The sequence below is a fragment of the Filicampus tigris genome, chromosome 3, assembly GCF_054856515.1.
Source record: "Filicampus tigris isolate MCC_2025a chromosome 3, RoL_Ftig_1.0, whole genome shotgun sequence".
NCBI lineage: Eukaryota > Metazoa > Chordata > Actinopteri > Syngnathiformes > Syngnathidae > Filicampus > Filicampus tigris.
The window spans coordinates 13,836,316-13,854,229 of NC_141219.1; the positions used below are offsets into that span (position 1 = coordinate 13,836,316).

The 17,914-nt window shown below is 40.2% G+C and overlaps 1 protein-coding gene across 1 annotated transcript; it reads right to left on the reverse strand.

The window, feature by feature from the left end:
• Positions 1–1,327: 1,327 nt before the first annotated feature.
• On the reverse strand, positions 1,328–16,534 carry LOC147149991 (potassium channel subfamily K member 2-like). The gene is made up of 9 exons (XM_086026646.1): positions 16,281–16,534; positions 14,675–14,781; positions 14,470–14,582; positions 13,720–13,810; positions 11,718–11,835; positions 9,885–10,045; positions 7,968–8,154; positions 7,727–7,866; positions 1,328–6,359 (listed from the first exon to the last, which is right to left on the reverse strand). Coding segments are annotated over exons 1-9 (1,251 nt in total). The 5' UTR covers positions 16,282–16,534; the 3' UTR covers positions 1,328–6,026.
• Positions 16,535–17,914: the final 1,380 nt, after the last annotated feature.

Genomic DNA, 17,914 nt, shown 5'->3' on the forward strand with positions numbered 1-17,914 from the left:
CCACCACTGGAATCAGGCCCTTTTTTTTTTTTACTTTTGAAGGAGGAGAAAATGCTCAGGTGGAGCTTTATGATGCTGGCAGACAGCTTTTGATCGATACCCATTGATCTGCTCTGCTTCTAAGGATATCCATGCGTCAGCTGAGGTCAGCTTGACCTCCTGACCGCTTTAAGCCAACATCGGCAGCACTCAGTTAAAGCACCTGAGAGCAATGCCTTGTGGGTTATGGGAACGAAGCGAGCCGGATGAGCCAGTCACACGCACCTCAGAGCGGATACTGTTGACGGAAGCCGCGGTGCCAGAACCAACTGTGGCCCGGCACACGGGAAAAGCCGGGCCTTGTTATGACTGGCAGTGCTTGTGTGTCTGCAGGCTGGACGGACAGAGCGACCGACTGTCCCACCCCTGGGTTGTATGCATGAATTGAGCCATTCTCTGGCCGGCAACGCTGTATAAGCAGCAGCCAGTGTCAGGAAGTGACACCAGGCCGCAGAAAGAACACTTGATCTCCCGCTCGTACATTTCATTTCCCTTAAAACGACAACCTCACGACGCTACTGTATGAGCGTGACTCCAATTTGCCCAATTTAATGAATTCATTCCTGCCCAGTCCCTCGTACTACAATCATAAGTGACATGTAAATTGTTTCAGAACCACTATTTACCTCATCACCGAGGAGGAGGTTCTGAAAAGAATTCTGTAAATAGGTCAATTTGTTAGTAGCCAATACACAATAATAGTTTTTGGGTCTTTCCCCATCTTGCTCAAATTATTTTTGGCATGTTATTATTTATTTATTTATTTTTGGGGGTCGAGCTGACCCACTGGTGACGAAGTCTCAAGAGTATACCTGCGTATGGATCGACCTTAACATTATTAACTCATATTGACTGGGGGGATAGCTGCAAACAATTGCACACACAGCAATTGAGCCATTCTTCCTTACCCAACTGCAGGCTTTTTCCTTTCTTCCTTTGAGTAACAGTAAAGTAATTTAGTGAACCCAAAATTCACTAAAAGGTCATCAAGGAAGCTCAGTAAAAGCCGTTAAATGTTTTACATCATCTGATTTCTGTAGCCATGTTTGCAAACATTCAACCCGCCTGATGGACGTCCCATTCAAAGACTTGTGTTGGAAGGACAAAAATCTGCACGCATGTCGTGGAAAGAATGTGATCTGCAGATTGGTTGAATTGATTTGAAGTTGAGTTTAAAATGCAATTTAAAAGACAAGTGATGGGTCAAAAAGTCTCTTGCATGTAAAATTGAAAAGTTCTGACTGTGTTGTCTATGTCCTAAACCAAATCATAATCACCTAAACTAATAAAATGTTATAAAACCTTTAATAGCATCGGTGTGAAGGATGACACAGCAAACATGGCAAGAGCTGAACTTGAGTATATTTTCTACTCATACAAAAAAGATATTTACACTCTGAAAGACATTCATGTGGTATTCATCAGTAGTAGAAATATGCTTAAAAAAAAACAAAAAAACATGCAGTGTAGAAAAATACACAAAATTCATGAAATAGTCATAAAACACATATTGGGCACATGTGGTGCAAAACCCCCAAACTTTAGCATTGATTTCATTTTGGCACAGCAACAGAAGCAGGATACCCCGAATTTAACAACTACCCCACTAATACAGCCCGGGTTATTAAGTAAACTGCTTTTTAAAGTCCACAAAAGCATTAACCATTCATAAAACCTTAGTCTTCATTCAAATTCTTTCTTGACAGATGCATCAGTCCAAAGATGAAGAAACATACAGTAAATACAAATACCGCCTTTCACTTTTGGTCATGTACGCAAGTTTGAGTGTACATTTTAGCACCATAGTCCATCATAACTCGGTGTGTACAGAGGAGTATTGGGGGAAAAATACATAAACACTATGTGTACATATCGCCGGCGTTGGGGAAATTACTTGTACCTCCAAAATCCTCATTTTTCAGGAGACGCCGAAAACAGCGTTTGTTCAAACTTTAACATTACATCGTCAAATAGGACATTAGGCCATTTTCAATTCCAACACTTTAGATTGGTCAACAATTTGTAACACACACACATGTGGACTGACCAATAGTATAGATTTGTGAAAAAAATCGGAAATTTACCAAACTGACTAAGGAGGTTTCGGACCGACGCCAGTGATATGCTATGCTATGCATCATTTTTATAAATAAGAAAATACTACAAGGATACAGTTCTAATATTGATTCAAAAAAAGTGATGATAATCAATTAAAAAAAGCTTCAGAATGTTTTTAAAGTAAGTTCTGTTGTGTGAAGAAAATGTAAAGCTGTAATTTGGTGTTAAAACTTTTTTTTTTAGTCTGGAAAAACAAAAAAGATGTGCATAATGTCTAAATATTAAAATAAAAAAATCCTGACTAAATTAAAAATAGTTTTGTATTACATGGAACAAAAAATAACAATAAAAAGAAAAGAAACACGAGCATCAACATTCTCGCAACAGTTGTCTGCTAAATTTTCATATATAATATTTTTTTTTAAATGTTCAATTGGGCCCTAATACTCCTTCATACAGTTGCAAACAAAATCAACCTTAATCATAACAAGCCTTTTAGTTTTTTATACATATAAAGACGTTCCATAGGCATACTTGTGTGTAGCAGAAAAATGACTGCTTGTATTGTACAGTAGCATTGCACAATGACAATAATGTGTTCAGCTGCAAATCAGAGCTTAAATAACTATAACAGGATGGACTGCATAGCCGCGCAAACTGTAGCATGTGGTTACGTGCTAATGCTGTAAAAAATCAAAGTGCATTTTCAACTGCAGGTGGAGGAGGAGGCCTCCTGTTTGTGTGTCTTTGAGCAGTAGTCGGTGGGGAAGTCGTCCGACTAACAGCACAAACCGACAAATTATGACCATTTGTGGGTTAGATATTTCTTACGTTTTCTTTTTTTTTTTTCCCCCCTCTCATTTTATTTTTTAATACAATTGTATGTCGGTCAGGATCTGAGGTTCCCCACCCCTCTGATTCAAGAGCTGGTTTGCTGCCATCCAAATAATTTATGCAAACAGTGCCTATTTGACACACGTCATCCTATTGTGACAAAGTAGAAGTAGAATTGTTGTAGGTTGATTATCATCTAGTACATTTCAACATTCACATAGAACTTCATCCCATTTTTCCATATTCACACGTTAAAAAGTCAGTCTGGAAGCATATACTGTGGAGTGATAGATGCGCTTCATGTTTAGGACTATCCCGGGAGTATTCCAAGTCAAGAAGATGTTTTGCTCAAGTGAACACACGTCTTTTAGGATACCAGAGTAAGAGTAAGGTTATGTGTAAAGAAGAGTGAGCTCATAAATACGTATCAAACCAAACTATGCCATGCTGATTGTTTTTCAATTGAAATTGTTATCATGTCAGCCACATCAGGTGGATAGTGGTTAGCAAGTTTGCCTCACTGTTCTGGGTTTTCATCTAGGCTCAGGCTTGGAGTTTATGGTAGGGCACTGCTCCCTCCTACGTCCCAAAAACATGCATGCTGGGTCCGTTGAAAACTCTGAACGTTTGTTTGTCTTTATGTGCTCTGCAATTGGCTGGCAACCGGTACAGGATGCCCAAAGTCAGCTGGGGTAGACTGCAGCTAGCCTGCTAGTGCTACCCTAATGAGGACAAGTACTATAGTAAATGGATGGATGGAAGGAAGGTAAAAAAGGAAAAAAAATCTCCCCTGTAAAGTATCCCTGGACCCCGAAAGTTTGAGATCATCTCTTCGAAACAAGTATACATTAAATACGTTTTTTAAAAGGTATGAATAATTTGAACTTCTTATTTTAACAGGCTTGTATCCACGTTCCACATTCACTTCAATGAACATTGGAACAGCTGTGAGTGAGTGGCTCAGAGGGGCAATACAAATATAAGTTTTATCGTTTTTGTTTTGTTGTCTCACACTTAAAGGTCAACATCTAAGGCTTGTGCTTGACATTTCAGCAAAATAAATGAATTTCAGGCACCGTGACGCTTTAATTGTCTGAGTTGCCTCATTCGTGTCCCGCAGTTTCTCTTCCTCCTCACCCTAGAGTTCTAATGAATATCAGTCACAGGTGTAGGCATGGCAACAAAATCCAAAAGGTTATTCTTTCTTGTTGTTCTGAAATTGTGACCGCATCCAAAACGATGTCTTTATGATTATGACAGCCTACAACTGTAAGTGACAATAACACCTACAGAAGAAGCATAAACAAAATGATCAAAAATAGTTTGACCCAACAATAATCTCCAAATGATTCCAAGTCATCTTTCTGTTTCAAACTAGCTGCAGCTGTTGTTCAGAAGTAAACTAAGGCAGTTGTTCTCAAACTGGGGCCCCGGATTCACGGGGGTCAGCAAGTTGTAGCTCGGGGGTCCACAAAAGAATTTCTAATAGATTTGAAGAATGCGTGAATACATACATATGGGGACCGGTGTGCCTATCTTATCTTCAGCCAATTTAAAAACTCTATGACGTGACAGTGACATTTCATCACATAAATCTGATATGGGTGAATGGTCATCAAAAGCGTTTAGCGGCATTATCACGGTCCTATTTTTCACTAACAAAAGGTGTCTTTCCTGGAGTAAAAGGCGTAATATAATGCGAATAAAGTAGTATTTTAGAAATTCTCTTATGACTTTCTTCCTTCATTAAACTTTCACCTAACTGCCCCCTGAGTTTGCAATTTTCGGGAACCCCCCCCCCAAAAAAAAATAAAAATCAGCTGTCTCTGGGCCCCATCTTGTGCCTAATTTGATTTAACAATCCATCAATCAGAGACTAAATGCTTAGCTGACAAGCAACATTTGATATTCACTCGGGGGCAACCGCCCGAACTCGCAGAAACCACCCCTACCGCCGCAACATCAGGCCAACCAGTTCCCTAAGGTTTCGGCAGATTTGCTGAAACTATGGTGGAATATCCACCTCTGGCCAGTTAAAAAAACAAACAAACACATCCCTTGTTTCCCTAACACTGGGCCTAAGACAAGAAAACAGAAGAAGAGAAAAGGGAACACAGGCACCTATGATTCAGAAGCGACATGGAATTAGCAATTAGCTCAATAGTTATGTTTATGACCTCTTTTTTGATCTCTAGTTTATTGTACTTTCCAAAATAAAATGATAACCTTTAGTGTTATACCAACACACTCACTCACAAATAAATAATTCTAACAAGAAGCAGGCGTGGCTAACATTGGCTGTAGTGCTTACAGTTCTAATGCTAGCTTAATATCGCGAGAGCTGCTATTTTGGTGATGCTATGCGACTATCACAAGTACACACTTTTACAATCGCTTGCCATTATGAACGGCCATGTTTAAGAATCGGGTGAGTCTTCGATCTGACTCAAGCATGTAGTGAAGTGAGGCTACATTCAAATCTTGCTAGCAGTTTTAACACTGCCAAGTCCCCTCTTTAATATCATAATATCATGACTCTTGGAGGGGAAATACATCTTTATTCTATGACTTCTCTCTCCCAAAAATATTAATTTAAATTACATTGACTTTTTTTCTAAAAATAGAGGCAGTTTTTTTGTGTTTTTTAAATAAAACTAATGGCAATTCGGGGCACATTTATTAGTGATTAAATTGGCTTAACACCTTCTTTATTCTTGTAAAGTTTACATTTTTTTCTGACCCCTGAGCAACTCTTAAAAAAATACTAATTTATTGTTGCATTCCAACTTTGTTTTTTTCTTGAATGGGCTACTTTTTAATTCTTCTGTCATTTAGGCGTACACATGGTTGTTATGCTTAATTGGTATGAGGATTATGACGGGGTCCCAGGACCCAAAGTGTTTGAGAACGAAGGAACATGTATGAAGGAACTGCTCACATTTGCTCGTGCTTGGGTAATTAGTCGATGCTCCCATTGTTGATTGACATTGACACTCCCAGAACCTATCGAGAAAACCTGGATATCTGCATGGAGGACAAGGATGTCCACCATAGTTCCGCAACATTTTCGAGCCGGGCACAATACAAAGTGCCTTTCACTTAATGTGTTCTATGACGGCCATATCGCCTCTTTCCAGGTCCAGACCGTTCATAAATAAGCCGCAGTTCCGGTGTGACGTCAGGCCCGGTAGCCCCGCCTCTTTGTCGCTCTTCTCTCGCTCCTCACTGTGATTGGCCGATACCGTCCTCCGTGGCAGCCCAAATTCTGGGGCAGGGCTGAAACCGAGCTCGGACGACAGCTTGCGTTTAATCGAAGCGGCCCGCTGGAATTTATCGTAGATTTCCACGCTCACTCGTCGACGCGTTTCCTTCAACTCCGCTGACACGTTGGCCGTCCATTCGGCCGCGTGGGCGCGAATCTCTCCCACCTACGGAGAAGATAGCTGCAGTCAGAGGTTCAATGAACAAAAAACGCAGCGAGCCTCTGTTCACGATTAAATAATACATTTTCTTTTTTTTTTTTTTTTCGAAAAATAATCATCAACTGGGTTTTTTCTTGCGGCCGTCGCATGCCGAAAAATAATCTTCAACCGTGCGATGCCGGTGACCGTGATGGCCAAGATTGGCCCGGAAATACAACAGCCGTTCAGGAAATTTCACATATTTTGCTGAAATTCCCGCAATTCTATATCGATCGATCGATAGATATTTCAAGACAACAACTTTTTTCTTTTATCTTCCGTTCTGGCTCCTGTGAAAAGTGTCTCCCCTCTGGAGAAAAGCGCACTCATTTGCATAAATTGTGTTCTATTTAGAGCGGCAGTGAGTCAAGATGCATGACCAGATGAGGCTATGGTCATGCTTTATGCAAACTCCCCCTGGAGAGACTCACACTAATAATCTGTGAGTGTGTTTAGGTTGCATAAAATCAATTGGATCAGAAAAGCATTTCATCAATGAAACCAAGTTAGAAGGGTGACAAAAGTCTGCCGGGACTTGGCGCCACGCTTGGAAATGAACAAGTGCTCATTTACAGAAAACATCACAACACTGAGAAGAGTATGTATCATATTACATAACATTCGCTATCAATGGTGGACAACGTTGCACGTACGGGGCATACACTTTAATCTGGCTACTTTTACATCATCAAAGAATCATATTTTGTTCCACAGTCAGTGGTACTTACATTTTATACAAAGTATTACCATTTTGGGCGACTTAAACTTTAAAATACAGTCCAAAAATACAGAGGCCAAGATTTTAGCTCTCAAAAGCAAATTTACTGTTATTAAGTTAAATGCAACTTTAAAAAAAATGTACTGCGCATGAAATTTTAATTATTTGACTAATCTACGATTGAACTTTTAAAACGTTAACATCAAGTGTAGCCCTTGAGAACACAATATGTTGCCTTGCAGTATGATATACACTGTATGTTAGTTGCACAATCGAGTGATTTTTCAAGAAAGATTAGAAGGAAAGGTTTCATTTCGCAATATGTTATTATTGTGGTTGTGGTCTGCGGCCGTGTAAAACATTCACACTCACACTCACATTCACATGTAAGGATTTTTTTCATTAAACCTAAAATGCATGTTTTGTGAACGTGGACTCACAAAACCAATTCAAACATTGGGAAAATGTTCAAACGCCACACAGGAAGGCCTCGGATGAGATTGGAACCCTGAACCCAAGAATTGTGCGGCAAGTAATAACCACCACATATCACTGTACAACACATGTACTATGTGTTGACAATAATGATAATGTAATCTAATAATAAGAAGTAAACCTCTTCTTTGGTCCTCCTGGAAATGACTCTCAGCCAGTCTCCAATCATGCTGAGGATGGCGGCGAAGTAGGCCAGTCCAACCAGAATCCAGAACCACACTACTGGTTTGTAATAGTCCAAGTACTCGATTTCTGACCCCCCTGGAAGCAGACAGAGGTAGAAGCATTCACATAATCGTACACGAGCCAGGCACCCAAAAAATGTTGTTGTTGTTGCCGTTGTTGTTTTGAACTAGTTTTACCTGCGACAAAGTCCCCGAACCCGATGGTGGTCAAAGTGATGACCACAAAGTAGAGCGACTCCAGCGCCGACCAGCCCTCGATGTGTTGAAAGATGGCCGCCGGGAGCGCCACGAACAGCAAGCAGCCAAAGAGCACAAACAGCAACGTGGATATGACTCGGATCTTGGTCTGACTGATGTCCCAGTGCTGCACGGAACATATTCGAGGTGAGCACAGCACACCTCACGTGATTGCCGATGACTGTCAATTAAGCTTACACAACATGGGACACTACATTGCGTCGTTGTTATAGTGTCGTTTGCAATACTGTAAAATTGCCCAGCAATATACTGATGGTTGTCTTGTTTGCACTCATGCTTTGTCATATTTAGCAGAGTCAAATAAATTAGAAACAGCTCAGTATGATGCCTTGCAACCTTTACAGCAGTACGAACTACAATCGAAATAATGTCAATTAAAATGACATTTTGTTATCCTAGTAAATGCAAATCTTATTCATCTAAGGAGCTGTTAGTTCTCCTTTGAGTATGCAAGTGTACCTAATCACCTTGATTGTGTATTTTCATTCAACAAAACTCTCATATTCCATCATCTGGTTCATGATGAATTATCACTTATATTTTAAACGAAAAGCCGCAATTTCATGCGAAATACAGTTGCAAACGTCGAAGCAGACATTGCGCAATATGCCCTCACAAGATTGCCCTAGGGAGCACTTGGGAGTGAGACGAAAGCTGTCGTCTAAAACCATCTGGCCTTAAAGCCATTAAGCATTTAGCCGGGTGACACAATGAACTTTTGTCCTCGTACCCGGGCGTCGTCATCATCATATTTCTCTCGGACACCCTCGGGACCACTTAATCATTCAGAACAAAACTGCACGCTAAACAACGTACTTTCAGGCAGGGGCCAAGGGATCCAGTCTAACACTTGATTGATTCATGAATTGATTAGGAGCTGTGTCCCACATAGGCATACATTAATAGCAACTTGAGAATGTCATTTGTGCAGAAAATGCATCTAAATGCTTGAAGAGATGAACTGAAACGCTTTGGAATTAATTGAAGTGTTTAAATAAAGAATGTGACACTTGAAGGTGGTACGGTTTGAATGGGTTGAGAATTGTGAAAGGTGGAAATCAATGTGGAAAATATTTCGTAATTGGAGAATTATATCGTGGGATTTTGGAAAGATGATAGTCAATCATTCCAAAGATGTTTTGTATGAGCTGAATATTTTGATATAAGAGTGGGTTGGATTTGTCAAGAAATGTGGACGGATGATTGAAATACTATATGTAAAATGTCAAGGTAAATTTCGGAATCTTATTGTAAAAAATGTAGGAATTCTGGGAAAATCTTCAATAGTTCCTAAGATGTCTAGAATGAGCTGAATATTTTCACGTGGAAATGGTTAGAATCAGTTAGAAATACAGAAGGCGGAAGTCAATGTGTAAAGTATTTCTTCATTCGGGAATTTTGGAGCTAGTTCCCGAGATTTCCTGAGTGATCGCAAAATTTTCAAGTTGGAATGGTTTAAATCAGTCAAGAAATGTAGAAGGACTAAAAAAAGTGTGGAATTTTGTGTGGGAATTCTTGGAAAGCGAAAAATTGTTGTTCTGAATGAGCTGAACACCTTTAGAAATAGTTAGTTGGAATCAGCTGAGGAATGTGGAAGGAGAAGCGTGTCAGAAGCGTGTCGAGTATCACAATAAAAATAACTTTTTAACATATTTGTGACTGTTCTTCAGCATTTAGCCAAATCTCAGGTTGTCCGTCATGTAAGTGAAAGATCTTGGCGTGACATGATTGCTGTCAAGAGTGCTTTTGTGTAAATTATTCAAGGCACCTTTTGTGGACTTGCCGCTCGGGACGCGTGCAGACTTGCCGTGTACGTGTGTGTTCACCTGCACTCACCACAAACATCTTCTCCACTCTGGCGATGATCTTTCCAAAGATGGTGCCCAGCTGGTCGCCCACGCCGGCCAGGAGGAAGCCGAAGAGCGGGATGCCCAGCAGAGCGTAGACGATGCAAAAGATTCTCCCGCCCTGCGTGTGAGGAGAGATGTTCCCGAAGCCTGCAGAGAAGACGGGGACGGACACCACTGTTACATCCACTGAGGTAGTTACCAATGCGTGGATGTAGTTTAACTTCACACTACTGGTGTCATGTTCTCCTTTTCTAAAATTCCATTTGAGTATTTATATGATCGATTGATTTATTTGACTCATTGTCCTCTCTAGTAAGACAAAAATCGAGCTATTGGATCTTTCTAGACATGTTTTTCCACTACTGCCTTTTCTGCAGACTAGTAAAAACAGTTGGGTCAAAAATAACACAATTTGGGGTCAGAAATGGACTGATCCGCTACTTGGGTCAATTTGACCCAATTTTCTGGGTTATTTTGCAGTAAACCACCCCAAAAAATGTTGTTTTGGGCAAAACAACCCCAAAAATTGGGCTGGTTTGGACAAAAAAACTCAAGAAGGTGGGTCATCAGAGGCACTTCAAATGGTGGCAGGTGTGTGTTGATTTCACGATTGACCCAAATTGTGGATCGGTCCATTTTTGACTCCAAATTGTGTTATTTTTAACCCAACTGTTTTTAGAGTGTGGGAGTGGTTTTTTTTTCTTTTTTTTTTTTGCAAAGCATCCGCAACCGATCACTAATGCTGGAATATACATTAAATCTGTGATTCTCAACCCGTGTGCTGTGAAAGATCATCAAGTGTGCCGCAGGAATTTATCCAATGTCAAATATTTTGACAAAAATTATATATTTTTTAATTAAAAAAAAAAATGTTTTGTTAATTTATTTATGCCAACAACATATAATAACAGGCAAAACAAAATGTCCTTCCACTAGATGACCGATAAGGTACATAATAACCCTGTAGGAACTTTTTGCAAATCGTTTTGCTAAGTGGTGTGCCGTGAGACTTTGCCCGATGTGAAATATGCGCCTTGGCTCAATAAAGGTTGAAAAACACTGCAGTAAATGACAACATTCAGACATATTCACAAAGTCGGTAACCGCAAGTTGAAACAGTGGCGGCAGACGTTTGCGCTAAGTGTGGTCCAACGCTGATGTGCTTATTAAATGAACACGAACAACAAAAGTGGAGGAACCAAGTCAATAAGTGGAGCATTGTCCACGTTCTTTGTACCTGCAATGTCGTAATTGCATTGTAATCAGCCGCCGCAAAAGAAATCTTACAATTCAGAGAGAATAGCGAGGGATGGGAGAATGGATAAAAACAGGCAGTAAAAGAATGTCGTGTATACACACACGCACGCGCGCACACGCATGCACACAAAGACTAAACGTATGGTCATGAGAATGCTACTGTGCACTAGTTTGATTACTTGCAGGAAGCAGATGTCAGACCGATGACAAAAGTAACGTCCTCAACATTTCACAGCATTAAGTCTTTGTTACATAACAGCTTATTTGGGGAGCGCACGCACACACGCACACACACACTTGCTCACACAATGAGCTCAATTCAATATACTCCAACCATGATGGGTGGCAATCATGTTGCCACAGTTACCTTAAAAATGAACTTAGTTACTTTACTGATTACTTGATTTTGAAAGTAACTAAGTTAGTTAACAAGTTACTTCAATTGTTACATTCAGCAGATACGGATAACCGGCCAAGAGAAAAATGACACCCAGTTTTGGCACTTAATTGGAAGTGCATTTTTAACGGTGTGTGTGTGTGTGCGTGCCCGAGCACATCCTACCAATGGTGGTGATGACAGTCCCGGCAAAAAAGAAGGCGGAGCTCAGGTCCCACAGGCTGCTGGGATTGGTGAGCATCCCGGCGGGGTTCACTCCCGAGCGGATGGCCGACATGACTTGCTGGAGCGAGAAGGAGAGGCAGACAGAACTTTAACTTACAGCTGGAAAAAAAAAAAGTGCCTTGACAATGCGGAACACACGACTTTCAAAAATATGTTCTATGCAAGCCCACTAGTTGAAAGCGGGCTTTGAAACAGGCTGACCTGTTTTCTGAAGCAGAGCCGTGTTTGGTTGTTACCTGAGCCCTGAGCAGTTGTGATGTCATTTTCAGTCGACAGAAGTGACAAAATGGCCGCCCACTGAGATGGCTAAAAATGGGTGGATTAACTCTTATTCCACCAACTCAATATTAATCAAAATGTTTCAACTAGTTGGCCTGCTGTGAACATATTATTGAAAAAAAAAATGTTTGGGTTGATTTCCACTTTAAGAACTATGCCTCAAAGAGTGAGTAGTTGTATTCGGTTTATTTTTATCCAAGGATTTCTAATGAACATGAATACAAAACATTGGCTGTCAACTGGCTTCTGGGGAATAGATTTTGTTCAACCTCAGAGTTTCCACCGTCTGAGAAAGTAAGGAGCTGTCCAACGTGCACACACTGCTGCAGTGGCAACACACGCACACACACAAACACACACATACGGTAAATATAAAAGAGGACACATCCCTGTTTAATTGTTTGCTATGATATAAAGAAATGAGACCAATATAAATCAGTTCAAAACTTTATCCACCCTTAATGTGACCTTTAATCGCCACAATTCAATTGGGGGAAAAAAATGTAAGTTTTCGAGAGGGGAAGAATAAATAAACACACTTGTGGTTGCACAAGTGTGCACACCCGCTCATAATTGGATGTGCTTGTGTTCACAAAACCAACACATTCAAACTCGTGAAATCATCACACACCTGTCACCATTTGAAGTGCCTCTGATGAACCCCAAACAAAGTTATGTTGGTCTAGTAGTCATTTCCATGGAATTTGTTTCTTTTGTTTTTGCTTTCTAGCAGAAGCATGAAAGTTTTATGCTAACACTGACTGCTATTTGGAACCGTTCATAATTCCCTCCAAGTTCCAGCTGAAGAAAAACAACCCCAAAGCATGATGGTTCTTTTTCACCGCCGTGCATCCTTGCTCTTTTAGTGATGTTGTGTTTGTGTCAAACATCCCTTTTGGAAATCTTGCCCAAAAGTTCAACCTTGGTTTCATTAAACCTCAACACATTTTCTTGCGTCTTTGTCTTGGCCACCGGACCCCCTAGCCCAGACACGTGAAGAAGACGGGAAATGCATGCCACTTGTATTATATGGCCGGTAGGCTACTTGCCCGAGATTCCCGCGGTTCCTTTACTGTTGCTGTCGGCCTGCTGGCCGCCTCCCAGACCTGTTTTCTTCTCGTCAATTACGGAGGGATGTCCAGTTCTCGGTAATGCCTCTGTTGAGCCATATTGTCTCCACTTGACGATGACTGTTTTCATTGTGTTCCATGGTATATTTCAAGCCATTGTAAGTTTTTTCACCCTTCTCCTGACTGATACCTTTTAACTGTGAAATCCCTCTGCTGCTGCCGAAGCTCTCTGCAGACCAAGGCTTGTTCTGTAAGATGTGACTAGAAAAATGTCAGGAAAAGCTCACTTGAACATCTGAACTTTATCTCGATTTCTTCAGAATCCCTTTAAATGGTGGCAGGCGTGTGCTGGCTCACATTTAACATGAATTCAAATGTGAAAATGATCCCACTTGTGTATAGCTACTTCCCTGCTTCAAAAAGTTTTTTTTCTCAATTGAGTTGTAAAGGTTACAGGTCACATTAATGTGGAAACAGTTTTGAAAGGATTTGTCTTCTTATTTTTTCATAGGACAAAAATCTGGCATTGAAAAGGGGGTTGTGAACATTTTGTATCCACTACATATAGACACAAATAGTACAAATTGTTTCACCTTAACCAGATCCTCCAGCTGACTGTGGTTGACGCAGGAGTGTTTGGCAAGAAAGTCCAACTTCTGAGTCAAGATGGCCAAGCGTTGAGCGCTGATGGAGGAAGATGGCAACAGTATTTGGCACAACTTACTCATTTGCAGACACACAATTAGAACTATTTGCTTGTCAGTACAAAATCATCAATTATCTTTGCCTTTGTTTAATTGCTGAGTGCAATTATGGTTTATTTTGCCCAACGCCCAAATCATGATGTGCAAAGTGCCTGAGTTGCAATGTCACAATTTTAAACTACTTCAACTTTTAGGGATAGTTGTTCTATGAAACAACAGCGACTTAATACTACCACCACTACTACTATGATTGTAGTAGCTGGAAGGAAAAGTCGTGTCAGTACTTGTTCATTTTCAATAACCTTTTTTTTCAGTGAAAGCCCAGCCCAACTTTTAGTTTGTGGACAGCACAATCCTCATCAAAAGGGGGCTTTCGAGGCCTTCCAGAGAGAGCATAGTTGTGCTCCGACCTTTTTACCCGGGTAGTTTTTCATGGAAATTCAGGAGGTGTTGCAAAAAATACCAAGGTACTGTAAATAGGAAAGTTCTTGAAAAAGTCAAGTGTACAACGGCACTGCAACATACTGATAGCATTTTTTTTTTAACCTTTCTTAGCTCTGGGAGTGAGCCAAAAGTTCAGTTTAATAGCACAAACATTAACATAATACATTTGCGCAGGCAGATTTGAATTATTTTGACCTCTCATGCGGCTGTTCCAGGGACCTGAAGACGGCCGCTCCCATCACCAGGTAGAAGACAATCAAGAGAAAGATGGCGGTCACCGTCTTCCTTTTCATCACCGTGGCAACCACCTGCAATACTTGAACTGGTCAGTCAGCAAACACGTGCGTCGGGAAGAAAGTAACGAACGAAAGCGCAAGGTGTTGATTTGGTTGCATCCCACCTCGCTCTCCTCTCGCGGAGTCAGCGTGATGGACTTTGTGGAGAAGGAGAGGCGGGGCTTGGTGTTGTGAGTGGCCGTTTTGGGGTCCAGTAAGTCTGGGGCTGCCACTGTCGGAGGGGAGGAGGGGAGGAGGAGGGGGGAAAAAAAAAAATATATATTGCCTGGAATTGTGTTTTCCAACACCGTCTCACTTCACTTGCTGCGGCCATTTAGTTGTTAATTTTAGAAGTCTTTATAAATAAATCACATACAAGGCTTTGAAATGGCCTTTCAGTCCGAACACAAGCAAACACATGAATCACTCGCTCGCCTCTTTTAGTGACATTTTTTACAAGTAGATTAGAATAAGTAGAGTGAATGCATCTCAAAATAAAATACTCTTTTAGAGGAGCTAAATATAGCAACTTTATTTTGTATAGCGGTTTTACACAAGTAGCACCTAAAATAATTCCTAGCGCTCCAAGTACCACCATTATGACCAACATGATAATAATAAAGTAGCATAGTAGGCCTACATGTCCATAAAAAAACAAAACAGAGGTTTTGTTCCTATATTTAATATTCGTGTAAGCCATTGTAACATTATACACAGTTTGAACATTAACATGATGCTTAAATATAGGGGGCAAAAAATACTTGTTTCAGTTAAACTGTTTGCACATAAAAGACAAAATGATCAAAATGAATGGTTGAAATCAAACAGTTAAAAAAATTGTAAATGTATTGTTCTTAAAAGTTAAATACAACTGATCCGTACATATCAAATGTACAGTGCTGGATTAAAAAAAAAATGTTTAAGCCGCTGTAACACCATGCACATTTTCAACATTTAATTCAGTGATTTCTTTTTTCCTAATACCACGAGAGGGAGCCCGCGTACCACACGTTGAGAATCACTAGTGTACTGTATTGCATTACACCAACCATCAGTTTCTGGCAATAGCTTGTTGTTGACATTTCATATACAGACAATTAAAGTCCATAAATATCAAGTGTTGTTGTCAGCAGGACACATAACGAACAAAAATCATTTAAAAACAATCTTTCAGTGGTGTCACTGCTTAGCCTTATTGCAATTGCCCATCCGCGCAATTAATATGCTTTTTCACTTGTCCACAATAAGTTCAGTAGTAGACAAAAAAAAAAGAATATTTGAGCGTAAAAAAAAAAAGGCTGGCAACAATTTGATGCTGTGTAAAATAAGAATATTGTTGCTCTGCTCTTTTTTTGTTGCAAAAACAGACAGTCATACACTATGCACACCGGCCTATTCTCATGACACACAATTCAAAAGTTCTATTCCAAATTCAATATTACCTTTAAAATAACTGTCGGATTAGTAGTGTTTCAACAACATTTTAATTATTGTAACAACATAAAATAAGACCATTGTGCTTATAGACCTGTTGTATGGACTCTCACCCAACTAAATGAAAATCATTTTTTTAAAGTTATAAGAAGAGCATATTGGGCTGTTGTGTCACTATTTTAAATGTAATGTCAAACGTTTGTGGAAAATACTACAACAATCTACAGGTAGGTACGACAATATTTCAATGTGTATAAAAAAAACAACAAAAAAAACATTCCAATCAGTGGTACTCACTCCTGGCTGAAGCCTATCCAATGCCCTCCGCGCTCCTCTTCTCCTCATCCGACGCCCTTACTGCGTTTCGGGGAATCTTTCCTCCTCTTGGTCTCTCCTCCCTATGATGCTGAGGCCTCCTTGTCCTCCTCCTCTTCTTCCTCCTCCTCTTCCTCGTCTTCCTTGTCTCCCCTCCGCTGAGGCCGAGCCAGCGGCAGAGTGGTGTTGGAGCTCCACGTGTGCCACGCAAGTGCTGTTTTGCTGTCCGGCATGCACGCTGCCCCACTGCGCTCCCTGAGCGAAGGATGGATGGGATAAAACAGAGGGAGGAGCAGGAGGAGGAGGAGGAGGAGGAGAGAGATGGGTGGAGAAACACACATGCATGCACACACACAAAGAGTGACCTTCTGGTCATGACACACGCACGTTATCACATGTGAACTGATTGAATTGGCAGGTGTTTTATTCCCCAACTAACATAATAAAGTATTATTTTTACACTACCGTTCAAAAGTTTGGGGTCACACACACAAATGTAATGTGTGAGAACATTACATTTATACACTAAGGAATTGGGATCACTCAGAGCTTTAAAAAAAATAAATAAATAAATAAATAAATTCCCTCATGAACATTTTTGACTAGGGCTTGGCAAAATGTTGTTTTCCTTTGACTTTTAAAACAGACATGGAGTTAAGGTAAAAAGCAGTTGAGTACTTTTTTGCAAATGGATTTGAATGTCATTAAAATAGTTGTAAAATGTTAATTAATAACTCATTTATGATTGATTACACCATTATTTATTATACTAAGTCAAATGTATTGTGGAGTGTTTTTTACAATAAATTCATTAAGAGATCTGACATTTAATCGGATCAATATCAATAATAACAAAAATGAATACATTAATTTTAATTGTCAACTTTTGGAGGGCTGGGGGGTGGGGTTACCTAAATGAATGAGACTCAGTGCTTTTCTTCTCTGACCCCAAACTTTTGAACTGGGTAATGTGTGTTTCCAGAATAGATGCCATCCACCAGCAAAGAAGTATGTAAGTTTAAAGTTGAAAAATTGCAAAATTATTCATAACAATTTTTTTTTTTTTGGGGGGGGGGGGGGGGGTCATCACAAACATTACAAAGTCTCCTAATGTACTTTTACAGGTTTGAAATTTGGTACATTTTTAATGATTTTTAATGCTGCAATAATACACATATTGTCAAATGAATACCTGTGACCATGTCAATTTTTTTTTCACCTATTTCAAATTTGTAGTGGTGTGCTGAGCTGGCCCATGCCATCCTCCTAATTGGCCTCCCTGTTGGCCCTCTTGACACTCTGCTGCTGTGTGTACTGCTGATGAGAAATTAATAGCAGTTTAAATCTTCATGCTTCCAACTGCTGGCTCCCCCACACACAAACATTAATTACACGCCCATTTAGACAGCCAAAGATAGACATGTGTGGGTATGTGTGTCAGTTGGTCGCACGCTGAATGACGTGCACATGTGTTTCTCCGATGTGTGTGTTGTGTTTGTGATACAACACAGCAAAGTAAGCGTTCAGTACTACTTAGGGCTACTTGCTGAAGGACTCACCACAGCACCAGTAAGTAATTAGAGCATAGGGAAATATGCAAATAAATGCTTGGTGCA

Excerpts from the sequence above, each read along its gene's own strand:
- LOC147149991 (XM_086026646.1), bottom strand. Across the intron at positions 10,046-11,717 it reads GACTGTCATCACCACCATTG|GCTTCGGGAACATCTCTCCT; the intron begins GTAGGATGTGCT and ends TCTTCTCTGCAG. Across the intron at positions 8,155-9,884 it reads GAGTGGAGAAGATGTTTGTG|CACTGGGACATCAGTCAGAC; the intron begins GTGAGTGCAGGT and ends TGTTCCGTGCAG.